The sequence below is a fragment of the Bos javanicus genome, chromosome 10 (genome assembly GCF_032452875.1).
Source record: "Bos javanicus breed banteng chromosome 10, ARS-OSU_banteng_1.0, whole genome shotgun sequence".
Lineage (NCBI taxonomy): Eukaryota > Metazoa > Chordata > Mammalia > Artiodactyla > Bovidae > Bos > Bos javanicus.
In genome coordinates, this window is record NC_083877.1 from 78,368,778 (window position 1) to 78,381,866 (window position 13,089).

The 13,089-nt window shown below is 33.3% G+C and overlaps 1 protein-coding gene across 12 annotated transcripts in view; it reads left to right on the forward strand.

Moving 5' to 3' along the window:
* Positions 1-13,089, forward strand: part of GPHN (gephyrin) — a 537,169-nt gene that overhangs the window by 265,142 nt on the left and 258,938 nt on the right. For 11 of the 12 annotated variants that reach the window (XM_061429172.1, XM_061429169.1, XM_061429176.1 and 8 more), the window contains one exon: positions 7,378-7,472. The exons of the other annotated variant lie outside the window; for it this stretch is intronic. In XM_061429172.1, coding sequence (XP_061285156.1) covers positions 7,378-7,472 — 95 coding nt within the window. The remainder of the gene's footprint in view (positions 1-7,377; positions 7,473-13,089) is intronic. 12 annotated transcript variants of the gene reach the window in all.

Genomic DNA, 13,089 nt, shown 5'->3' on the forward strand with positions numbered 1-13,089 from the left:
CTTATATTATATACCACTAATAACATTAAAGATAACAGAATTCCAGAGGAGTTGGAATAAAGAGGCTGGGTTATGTATTCCCCAGTTAACTGACCAGACAACAGCCTTTCAGTGAAATTTCAAATTGGATCATCTTTCTACTTCGTCTTTCTTCACATTTGAGAAACAGGGTATTTTTCCATATCTATATATCAACCTTTGAAGAGCACAAATTAATAATATTTTGTTCTCTATAGATTAAAAGATGTAACCAACAACTTACAATAAAGATGAACTTTATTGTTTTTCACATAATGCCAAAAATGAATAAATGTGTAATGCATATATAAAAATGTGAATAATCTGTAGAAATACCACTATTTTCTCACATTTTCCTGTAACGAGATAAAAAGTAGTACAATTTGTAGACTACTTATTAGACTATAAAGATAAATGCTATTCTTGTGAAAAATCTCTTACAAAAAATAGTTCACTCATTTGAGTTACCTTATTTGTTTGATAATTTGACTATCAAATTATTAATATTTAGGTAAATGAGACAAATAATATGAAAAAGTACTCACTGAGTAAGGAAAGTACTCAATAAGTACTCACTAAGGAGTACTTTGGAGAAGGCAATGGCAACCTACTCCAGTGCTCTTGCCTGGAAAGTCCCATGGACGGAGGAGCCTGGTAGGCTGCAGTCCATGGGGTCGCTGGGGGTCAGACATGACTGAGCGACTTCACTTTCACTTTTCACTTTCATGCATTGGAGAAGGAAATGGCAACCCACTCCAGTGTTCTTGCCTGGAGAATCCCAGCAACGGGAGAGCCTGGTGGGCTGCCGTCTATGGGGTCACACAGAGTTGGACACGATTGAAGCAACTTAGCAGCAGCAGCAGCAAGGAGTACTTACTTCTGTACATGTACTCAACTTGGTTCTTTAACAAGGGTTGGGATCTAAATGTTAACAAATGGGGTAAGATTTTTCATAAAGTACTTAGAAATCTTTTAATCACCCCCAATGTATTTGTACAGCTAACATTATAATAAATCCTATGGTTGAGCTAGATAAATTGGTTGGCTTGCTTTAGGGCCATGTTATACAAGAGATGTGTCTGATTGCTTAGGCATGTCTGACTCCTTGCGACCCCCTGGACTGTAGCCTGCCAGGCTCCTCTGCCCTGGGATTTCCCGTGCAAGAATACTCAAGTGGGTTACCATTTCATCCTCCAGGGGAATTTCCCAACCCAGGGATCAAACTTGCGTCTCCTCTACAGATTCTTTACCACAGCGCCACCTGGGATGCCATGTACAAAAATACTTATCTTTAAACACTAAAATCTTAACTAGCAGGTGTTATGTTAACTCGGTGGTGCTTATGGGAACTGAGGTGAACAATGGAAAACAAGAGACTCTTCACTCAGCATCTCATGCTTGTTGCAAAGTACATGTTCATTGAACGGACTGGAAGATAAATTTGCCTGCGGTACTTAGATTTTTATTTTACCGTCTCCTTTGATTTTTTTCAGTATAACCAGATCTTACTTAAGTATTATATAGCTTTAACTGAAAAACATAATGGAGTATCTCCATTTTGAAAAGTTTTCTGCTTCTTCTAGGAGTGGAAAAAGACTAAGAAATAGTCTTAGAATAGTAAATATCTAAGAAAGCTAAAGCTCCAAAAAGAAATACATTACAAATAGGTATGTATCTCCTAAGTAAAACTGGAATAACTATTAATATTTTCATTACTTTGTTGCAGCTTCTCCTTTGTGGCAATAGTCTTTAACCATTTGGTCACATTGTTGATTGACTGATATGTTGTGATTGGTTGAAAGATGTTTGTAATTAGCAATATAAAATTAATGAAATATGTAAATGAGTGTCTTCAGTTAATTAAAATAGAAATTGCCTTTATAATAATGTGACTCGTACTTCCACTGTGCTTCTTAATTGAGGGGAGAAAAGAGTAAATTTATATTTGTGTTCCTTGAACATCCCTAAGAGTCCTCTATGTAAATTTTATTCATCCCTTGTGGCTCAGACGGTAAAGCGTCTGCCTACAATGCAGGAGACCCGGGTTCCATCCCTGGGTCGGGATGGTCCCTGGAAAAGGAAATGGCAACCCACTCCAGTACTCTTGCCTGGAGAATCCCATGGATGGAGAAGCGTGGTATGCTACAGTCCATGGGGTTGCAAAGAGTCAGACACTACTGAACGACTTCACTTGGATATAGTCCTGAGGAAAAAATATATTAAAAATAACTTCTCTGTACCATGGAATACTTATAGGGACAAGATATGGATTGTTTATTATAACCATTTTTTAAAGTGTAAAATAAAATTTATGTAGTTGGCTGGCATTAGTGAATAGAGTCAGGAAAGTTTAATTAGTTGGCATTAAACTGCCTATTTTTACCTAATTTATCTCCTCACTAAGGTCTATATTTTGCTCTGATGAAGGATCATTAAATTTATTTCAGTCTGTTTTACAAAATTGAATATAAGATGAATATGAATATTACAGCAAGTTGTGCACATTATAATCAATCTATCTCATTTCTCCTATCTGTGGTGTGTTTTTCAAAGTATAGTCCTCTGACCAGGATCACAAACATAACCTGGAAACTTGTTAGAAATGAAAATTTTGAGACCCCAACTATATGTTCTGAATCAAAATCTCTGGGTATGGCCCAGCAATCATTGTTTAACAAGGTTTCTATAAGATCCTGATGCACACTAAAGTTTGAGAACCACTTCTGTAATCATATTCCACCTGGATAGCTTAGCAAGTTTACTAGTGTTTCAAAGACAGTCTTTGTTATTTAAAATTGTTTAATTAGCAGAAGACTCTGTAGTAATTGTTAGGAAATTGTATACTCAAGTAACAATTATGTAAATATTTATGTACAAATTATACCTAATTAACTAAAGTATATCTGTAAAAATAAAAGCACTCTACTGTGTGATTTTTTTACTACCATCATACATACAAAGAATTTCTACACATTTACATTTACCTATTGTGTGTTCTGTGCATACTTGAACATCATTGCCTGTTGGCAATAACATTTTTCAAGGTGATTTTTTTCTATGAAGGTAAAAATGGACCCAAACTTCGTTGACAGGTTCCCTGGGCTATGGAATCATTATTTATGACACCCTTTTATTTTTTTTGCAACTTGAGCAGTCTTTGAAGCATCATTTTTACTTTAATGTTATCTTCAAAGTATCAAGGGTAAAAGAAAAAGATCACAATAAGTGATTTTCCATGGAAGTTGCAACCTTCAAAGTTTAGCAAGTATCTAAAAGTTAAAAATAAAGTGTCTTATTTAAAGAGTGTAGGTAAAAGGTAAATGTAAGTAAACCTCATTGTTTCGGAATCTACTAGTACAAAAAGGGTTATATCTGAAGTAAGAATATAAATTTCTACTATTTCTCAAGGATAAAAAGAATGTGGTAATCAAATTAATAATAAAGTGGGAAACAACTTAAGCTAAATATTAATAAGAAAAATGATTTCATACTTTTAATGGCATCTCTTTTGCCATTGATTGTGAATAGATAATGATTGCTTATTATCTACTTGTTAATAGATACTAATAACCTTCTTTTATCTACATGTATCATCCTAGTATATATGATCAAAGGAATAAAGCTACAATTGTTAGAACTACTATTCTATTTGGATTTTCTAATAACCTATACAGATATTTTTTTCTTATTTTATTCCAAATGAACTTTTATTTTCCTGCTCTTTGCCTTCTAGTTGAGCCTTCCCATTTACAGTTCACAAATGTTTCTACCCAGCTCATGCCCTCCTGTTCATTCTTCTAATCTCTACTTTGTTTGGCTGTTTGATCCTTTAGATACCGTGATTTCAGTATTCATCTTCCTGCCCGCCACTGCCAATGTTCTTATTTTTGGGTTCTTGCTCTCTCTTCTCTTTCCCCTCACCTTTGGTTCTCAACCACTGTTGCTAGGTTTGGTTTCTGGATTTTTGAATTGTATCTCTTTTCTAACTGATATAATAAAAACTATGAAGATGTAAGATTGGAAATCAGAGGCCTAGAGAAAATTGACGAGTATTGAATACCTACTCTATGCTAGGTGATTTACTCATATAACTTAATCATAAAATGTAGGTATGCTTAATTATTAGCTCCATTTTGTTTGTAAGTATACCGAAGCTCAGAGAGGTAAAATATTTTGTTCTAATTACAAAGCAAGTAAGTGATACGGCCAGATTTCAAAGCTATATGGGTTCATTTATTCATTCCTCTTATTCAACAAATATTGATTGAGTATGTATTCTATATGTTGGCCACTATGGTAGGGGCTTCACCAGATCCAGTCCTTACTCTCAGGACCTTAACAATGTGGTGATATTGTCTGACTTCACAGATATTGATCATTTTGCTACACCAAACGGGGAAAAGATACATTTGATGTAGATGTGAGAAAAACTATGTTTGCGCATTATTTAAGAAAATATAAGCAAAAGCGTTGGTTTGTGTCTAGTCCTAGAGTCTCCCTCCTCACTCAGCACCAGTGCCTTTCAGTGGCATCACTGCTGTACATGTATTTTCCTCCTATGTTCTCAGCTGTACAAGATTTATGTCTATAGGCCAACATTCTGTAGAAAGTCTTGGGAAAGAATTAGCAGTCTTTCCTAAATTACATTTGGAAAAGAGGAAGTCCTCTGTGTAAGAATACATACGTTCATCCATCTCTCATCCATATATTTACTAATACATTATAAAATATTTAAGATGACTTAGCCAAATACATAAAACACGGCAGAATTTTTAATAAGATAAATGTGGAAAAATAGGGCAAGGAAAAATAAGACGAAATTAGGTTGTGTTCAGTGAAAGTATTAGTTGCTCAGTCGTGTCTGACATTTTGCAATCCCATGGACTGTGCCCGCTAGGCTACTCTGTCCATGGAATTCGCCAGGCAAGAATACTGTTGTAGGTAGCCATTACCTTCTCCAAGGCATCTTCCCAACTCAGGGATGAGACTTGGATCTTCTGCATTGCAGGGAGATTCTTTACTGTCTAAGCTGCCAGGGAAGCCCCATGTATTCAGTAAGCCTACTTTAAAAAAAAATTCATAAATTTGTCTCTGTTCTCAAGGATAACTTGATTCACAATCATTATAATTTTAAAAACAAACTGGTATCATAAAAGAATGACCATTTCTAGTTGTGATACTTAAAGAATTTCTTCTAAAGAAGACCTTCAATTGCCTCAAATACTTGCTAATAAATATGAGTTTTGCTGAGCCATTTAATTGTATCCCACTCCATACTACAAAAGCAAAGTCCAATAAAACAATTCTTTTAAAATTGGGACAAGCCTTTCCAAGTAGACCGTCATGGTCTAGCCAAATCCATGGTGTATCTTAGAGGATCTAGAAAAATGAATGAATTGCATATCCTTTAGGTAATTCTCATATGTAATTTGTCAATTTAATTTTTCACATACTAGATGACAGTGAGTTTACATACTTGTATAAGTTTGTTTTATTCACTGTTGCAGTATCAGTGCATAGAATTCTACCTAGTACATAGTATATGCTTAATAATATTTGTTGTATGGATGGATAAATGCTGTGCTTTGAAGTGTCTAAGTGAAAGAGTTCCTCTTAGCTATCTGTTGATATTTTCTTCCTTGTCTTTAAATAAAGCACGCTACTCTGCTTTGGATTACATCATCTTTATGTGGACCTACAAATTCATGAAATGTCAGACATTGCTTAGGTGACTTTTTCAAACAAATAATGAAATCAATATAAACTCTATGCAAAGAGCTCTTTTAAGATCGTTCTCAGTAACATGCCTTTCTTGATTTTTTAGGGCTTTAAGATTTTAAGGTTCCGAAGAAGTTGTAAACTTCAGTAAAGCAATTTTAACATGGAAATAGACTTTCTTCCCCGGAGACCTCAAAATCATACCAGATTTATTGAATTTGGAAAACATGGGGGTGGATTCTGTATACTAGCTGAACAAATTTTAGCTGTATATTTTAATGAAAGTGGTTAACTTCCAAACTTAAGAATTTAAGAATGTCCATTTTTCCTTCCTGCTGGCCCTTTATTTATAAAGCAGGTTTTGTTGAAAAGCATTATGTTAGTGTTAATTTTTCTTTAAAATTTCTGACACTATTAAATATTACATTATGCTGGGATTCAGTGAACCAGTAGATAATATCATCTGTCAATCCTTTATCCTATATAACTAAGTAATTTATATGCATCTTAAAAGCTTATTTATAGCATCAACTGGATGTAGCACATAGTGCCACATTTAAACTGCTCTTCCCAGATTTCTTACTCTGAAAGTCTATTGAACTGTTACAGCAACCTGCGCCGTCATTGTAAAATGTAGGCTATTAGGCTAGATGAGACACTTACCAGTGTAAAGGTTGCCTAGAGCGATGGCCTTATTTAGGATGATCACTCTACTTCTAATGAAATATTGAAATATCAACCTTTCACTCTATTTTCCATAACTTGCTTTTTATTTTGTTTGCCTTTCTTCTTATTTACTATAATACTTTATTTTGCAAGCTTTCTTCCTGTGTTGCTCCCAATTATTATAGCATGCTACATATGTAAAAAGAGGATTAGAAATGAATTAAATCATGTACTTCACTCCCAACTTTAGCATAAAGCATATCTTTACCATCACATTATGATAATATATACATATTTCGGTTGACCTTTAGAAAATGAAATTTTCATGCCTTCAATACCTATTTCACATTTAACCATACTTGTCTTAAGAATGCCCTATCTTAAAACTTATATACTTAAAGCCTATCACTTTATTAATTCCTTTTTAAAACAGATATATAATTTATATTGAAGATTTGGAAAAGAATCTAGAGTTTTTCTTCTACCCAATTTATGGAGAAAATTGACTTGATGATTTGTTGAGTTCCCTGTATTATATCATAAAATCATCGAGCTAGGAGAGATACAAGGGGTTCTCAGATTTTTAGGGACTAATTATTTCAAGAGTAATAGACAAAGAAAAATACCCAGATTTCTTGTTCTGTGAAAATCTGTTGAGCCATTTTAACAATCTGAGGCTTAATTTTAAAATTAAGGTTAAGCAAGATGATATTGCTGTCAAACACTTCTGAGTTATAAGGGATAAGAAAGATCTACTAATATAAAAGTTCCCTCAATGTCCTGGTTTTCAGCTTTCATTCAGTGGTCCCAAAGAATTGAATCTTTAAGCCTTAAAAAAAAATTGGAGCACTACAAAGTATGGTTTATATTAATAGATAGCATGATCTATAATTATTTTTTAAGTTAATTTTGCTACTCTGCCTTCCTTATTTTTGGTTAATTTCACTCAGTCTGCTATTTAATCTTTAATTACAGGCCACAAAAGAAGTAATAGAACGGGAAGCACCAGGGATGGCCCTGGCAATGCTGATGGGATCACTTAATGTTACACCTCTGGGCATGCTCTCTAGGTAAGAAAGTCACCAAAGTGGTGCAAAGAAAATTAATTCCACACCAGTAATCACTACAATAGACTGAGAAACCTAAGAAACTTTATAGTCATACCACTTAATTCTGCCCCCACCTCCCAAAGTCTCAGCATCCTGTCTAAATCTTGGCCACAGTTTGTTTCAAGTTCTTTATCCTTTTTTATTTTATTTTTTTGCATATTATGTTGAAACTTAGAAAATATCATATTACTGCTGAAAGTAATCAATTATAACCCCAAGAAGAGTCCAGTTTTTTAAGATGCAGTATATTCTTTTTTTTTGAGATTATAGTCATCAATTAATTTTCCTTAGTTGTCATTAAATCCTAATTTAATTAAACTAAGCAATAGAGTCTTTTAATAGGTGTTTACAGGTTAGAAACTTAATTTCCATTTGTAAATAGGCATATTGATGTATGGTCATGAAAAGAAAATCAATAATATATGTTCAAAGTGTTAGTCACTCAGTTGTGTCAGAGTCTTTGCAACCACATGGACTGTAACCCGCCAGGCTCCTCTGTCCGTGGGCTTTCCAGGCAAGAATGCTGGAGTGGGTTACCATTTCCAGGGGATCTTCCAAATCCAGGGATGGAACCTGGACCTCCTCCATTGCAGGCAAATTCTTTACTGTTTGAGTCACCAGAGAAGGCTAGTATATTAAATGAGTATATTTAAAACTATGATTCATTGACCTACGTGGTGACATCCATCCTCAATTTGATAGTTTAGTTATTTTTTATTATTTTAGTAATTATTAGATTAAAATCCCCTTTAACAGGAACAACAGACATCATTTAAGGTAAAGACAGAACTGTCAACTTAGTGAGAATCTATTGATTTAATGACCTTTGATTTACATAGTTGATCTCAGAGCAATCTAGAAAATACATAGTAACTTTATAATTGGAAGGATTTCTCTACCATTATTTACAGTTGTTTATTGATCCTGTTTGCAAAATGAATATAAAAGTAAATATTTTACTTTTTATTTAATGCATAGAATGAGTTATAATGCCCTTTCTGTAACTTAGACTAAGTTCGTATCCTATAAGTGGCAGCCACTTGAAGCGCAGCTACAGAGAAAAGTGAGCGGGTCATCAGTTACTGTACTTTCTTTCCTGTTACAAGTACTATATTATAACATTTCATATAATAAGACCAAGAAAAGAACTAAAGTAACTTGATATTTTTAATTTAAAAGTCCATGCTAGTCTTTAACAAACTTACACTGATTCTCTTACGCTGTTCTTTTTTCACCCTTACTTATAGTACCTGCCCATAGGAGATCACAGGTCACCTCTGGTTCCTTTTCTCTATGGAATTAAGTAGTAGTCCTTGAATATAAGAACTCTTTCTTGGTATACAAGGAATATAGTCAAGATAGAATTAAACTTCATCTCTTGTTAATTACTTTATAATAAAAATCTAATTCAACAAACTCTTGAATTATTATTATTCAAAATAATCTATTTGTCAGGCCTTGTATTAGCCATTAGGAATACTAAGTGTGGAAAGAAAAGTAAGACATGGTCCTTACCTTAAAGATCCCCCATTTATCTGGAGAACTTTTTCCTTATAACTGTTAAAGTAACTTCTTAAACTGAATGTAGCTTTCCTGATCCAGTATAGAAACAGTGCTTTTGCCTTATTGAAAAATTTTCTGGATTAATGTCTCCTCTGCCTTCTAAATTCACATAATTACTGAGTACCGGCCTGCCCAGTGAATGAAAATAAATTAATAGGAGCTGATTTTAAGTATTTTGGAATGAGTTCATCATTCTTAGACTGAAGGCTTTGAAAATTAAAATGTATATACAGCATGGTAACAGATTCTTCTGACTTTTATTTCCATAACCTATTAACTGAGAGTTTATTTACAAAATTGAAACAGAGATAGTAGTCCACATGAGTTATGGAAAAGCAATTATGGGCTGTTTCCCTTAATATTTATTTTTTTGTGCTTTTCAAAGCATTAAAAAAATTTTTTTAATAGCCTTGATTAAATTGATGCCTCCTTTCTATAGAATTTTTGCCTTGTATGTACTTGAGGCTTTGTACATGCTATGTTATAATCATTTACTTTCTTGTCTGTTTTACCTAATTTGTATAAAATACAAATTTGTGTTAAGATCAGCTGCTTTATCTTATTCATTTTACATCCTCAGCTCCAAAACAATTTCTGACACATAGTAAGTACTCAAAAAAGGGTTTATTTTTATGATTACTATTGCTAACTCGATGTTTCATCCTAATTTTAATAGAGTATTTTTCAGGGTAAAGTAATACATCAAGTTGGTGCCTTGCCTTCCTATTTATAACTTAACAATTTAATAATATAATAATTATTTAATTATTTACTTAAGTAAAGTTACTTAATCTGTTTAAATGGCTTCCATCTGTTTCGTTAACTTAATATTTTCCAGGTTTTTTTTTTTTTTTTAACAAGTTGGAAGATTGTAGTAAGTAATGGTTAAGAGCATTGTCTCTGAACTCAAGATTGCTTGGGTTCTATTCTGGCTCTGTTACTAGCTATATCACGTATTTCTTTTTCTCATCTCTACAATGAGGATGTTAATAGTACCAGCCTTCTTGAATTAAGTAAACAAGTCCGTTTAAGTGCTTAGAACAGTTGATTCAAAGTAAGTTTAAGTGTTGATCACCACTGTGTTGTTACTGGTTCAGAGTTCCAGTTCTTAGATCAAGTGTGCTAGCAAAACCTTTTAATACTTTCATTCATCTGGAAATGTCTTTATCTTACCTTTATTCCTGAAGGATATTTTCACTAGATATAGAATTCTGGATTAACAGTTCAGCATTTAAAAAAGTGTCATTCCACTCTCTTCTAGGTCCATAGTTCCTATGGAGAAATCCACAACCATTTGAATTGATATTTCCTTATATGTGTTATTTTTTATTCTCTGGATGCTTTGAAGATATTTTTTCTTTATCTTTGATTTCAACAATTTGATTATTATGTATCTGGATGTGGGTGTTTTTTTTTTTTTTTTTTGAGTTTATGCTTTTGGGTTAAAAGAGTTTCTTTTAAAACTATGTCTTTAACCAAATTTGGGAATTAGCCATTAAGTTTTCAGATTTTTTCTTTTTCTGTACATATCTCTTTCTCATTTACTTCTGGTACTTTTGTGACATGAATTGCACATATTTTAATAATGAATCACAGGTCTCTGATGTTCACTTTTTTTAAAACTCATTTTTATCCTATTCTTCAGATTGTTTATGTTAATCTATCTTCAAGTTCATTGACATTTTTCCTCTTTCATCTTAATTTTGCCTGTGAGCCTAGGCAGTGAATTTTAAAATTACAGTTGCAGTATTTTCAGTTCTAAAATTTATATTCAGCTATTTTTTATGGCTCTATTTCTTTTCTAAGAACTTCTGTCTTTGCTTTTATTTCAGAAGGGTTGACCTTTATTTCATGGAAAATGGTTTTATAATTGCTGCTTAATGTTGTTTTTCTGACAACTCCAATATCTGAATCACCCTGAAGTTGACATCTGTTGATTTTCTTTTTCTGTAATAGGTGGTCAGATTTTCTTGATTTCTTTCTATGTTGAGTAATACTGGATTATATCCTGGACATTTTGAGTATTATCTTTTAAACCTTTGGCCTCTGTTAAAATTCTCTGGAGAGAGTTAGTTTGTTAGCTAGTTTTAGCAACCAATCTGATTGGATTCATGTTGAAAATTCTGTCTCACCTTATATGGATGGTGAGTCAGCCTTTGCTATTGTGTTTGGGTCTGCCAGCACATGAACGATTTAAGAATTAGCTTGAGAATTGGGCAGTGGAGTATATAAATATTTTTTAAACCTTTCTTATACTTCTTTGAGTCTGTCACACATGCTTAGCTCAGGAGTAAGCCTGGGACTTGTGTCAGTTCATTCTCAGAATTAAGAAATCCACCTTCACCAGCTGTCTCCTCTCTAAGCATTTCCCTGTACTCTGCAGTTCCCAGTTACTGCTCTACAAGAAATAGCTTCTAGGTAAGGAAACTGGGAATAGAAGATATTTCTTGTAGAGTATTAATCCCCTGTGCTATTATGCAGTTCCATACAATTGGACCACCTTCAGGGCAAAAGCAAAAGAAAAGGAAAAAATAAAAAATAACAGAGCTTCTTCTCACTCACACTTCTAGACTTTACCAGATAGATATGTCTTCTTACTGGGTTCTTCTGCTTATACCATCATGACCATAGTAGTGCAGCTCTGTAACTGGAATTAGCCCCAATCAGTGTTATTATTCAAGTTCTGACTTCTGTCCCCAGTCTATCTGCAATTATTTATGTTCAGAGTTCTCAAATAGTCAATCTTTGATATTTTCCCCACAATCAATAGGAGAGCCTTAGTTAAGGTTCTGCTATCTTGGTCAACACTCATGGAGAAAGAACTCTATTTTAAAAATCAGATCTTTTACTTTATAACTTAGCATTTACTCTCTAGGTGACCTTGGGAAATTTACTCAGCTAAGTTTAGCACTTCCAGTCCTAGTAGCTAATTGAATTGCCCACAAAATTATAGCATATAAGCTCACAAATCTATAATTTATGCCCTACTCACTTTTTAAAGAGATCAAATACTTTTGGTTCTAAATGTCGTTAACAGTAATAGAGCAACCACTGTGGTTACACATTGAGGCATAATTTATCCTTGTTTTATTCTCAGTTCAGTCATTAACTTGATTTGTAATCTCTACTTAGTTTTTTAGTGACTTCACATAGCTCATGGAAATGTTATGAGGTCCTATATAGATTTCCTCACTAAGAAAAACTACTATATGAATATCTAAATTTGTAAAAGGAAAAAGTAATAAGCAGTTTTTCATTTTATAAAGAGATTTACTGTTGTAATACTTAATAACCCATCTTTCAATTGTTTTAAATATTCAGCTTATTTTTTATTATATGTAATTTTCCATAGTGTCTCTATCTTCTGAAGTAGGAGATGAAGTCTGTAGTTAGTTTTTAATGTGTGAAGTAGGACTAATCATTTTTCCTGTGATTTATTGCCAATTTAATCTCAGCCTCATCTAGTCCATGACTGAACATAAACACTCAGACACATGCACTGCTATTGGGGAGCAGTTAACTCTTTCCATTTGGTGCCAAAAATGGTTTCACACAACTATTGTTAAAAAGTTTTTTAAGGGAAAATATATTTAAGGAAAATACATTGGATTTAAATTTTTATAGCAGTGAATTCAGTTATCCTAAGTATTTTTTAAAACATGTTAAAATGGCATGGATCATTTAAAATAATAACTGTCAAAAACAGTATTGCCATTTTGAAGTGCTTCTGTTTTTTAACCTAAAATAAAATATACTTAGTTTATAAAAGGCTGTAGAAGGGAACTGGGAAGAAGACAATAGAAAGGAATCCATTTCTTGACCTAAACAACAGTTGGACTAACAGAATCTAATACAACAATTTTGGATATCTTGAGTATATTGAAAGGCTGGCAGCTTCCAGGGGTTGGTTTGGCTGGTAAATTGTGGTTAATTTTAATCAATTTTGCCCCCAATAGTAGTATCTATGTACTCCCCAACCCGCTAACTGCATGGCAGGCAGCCAACACTAGCATGC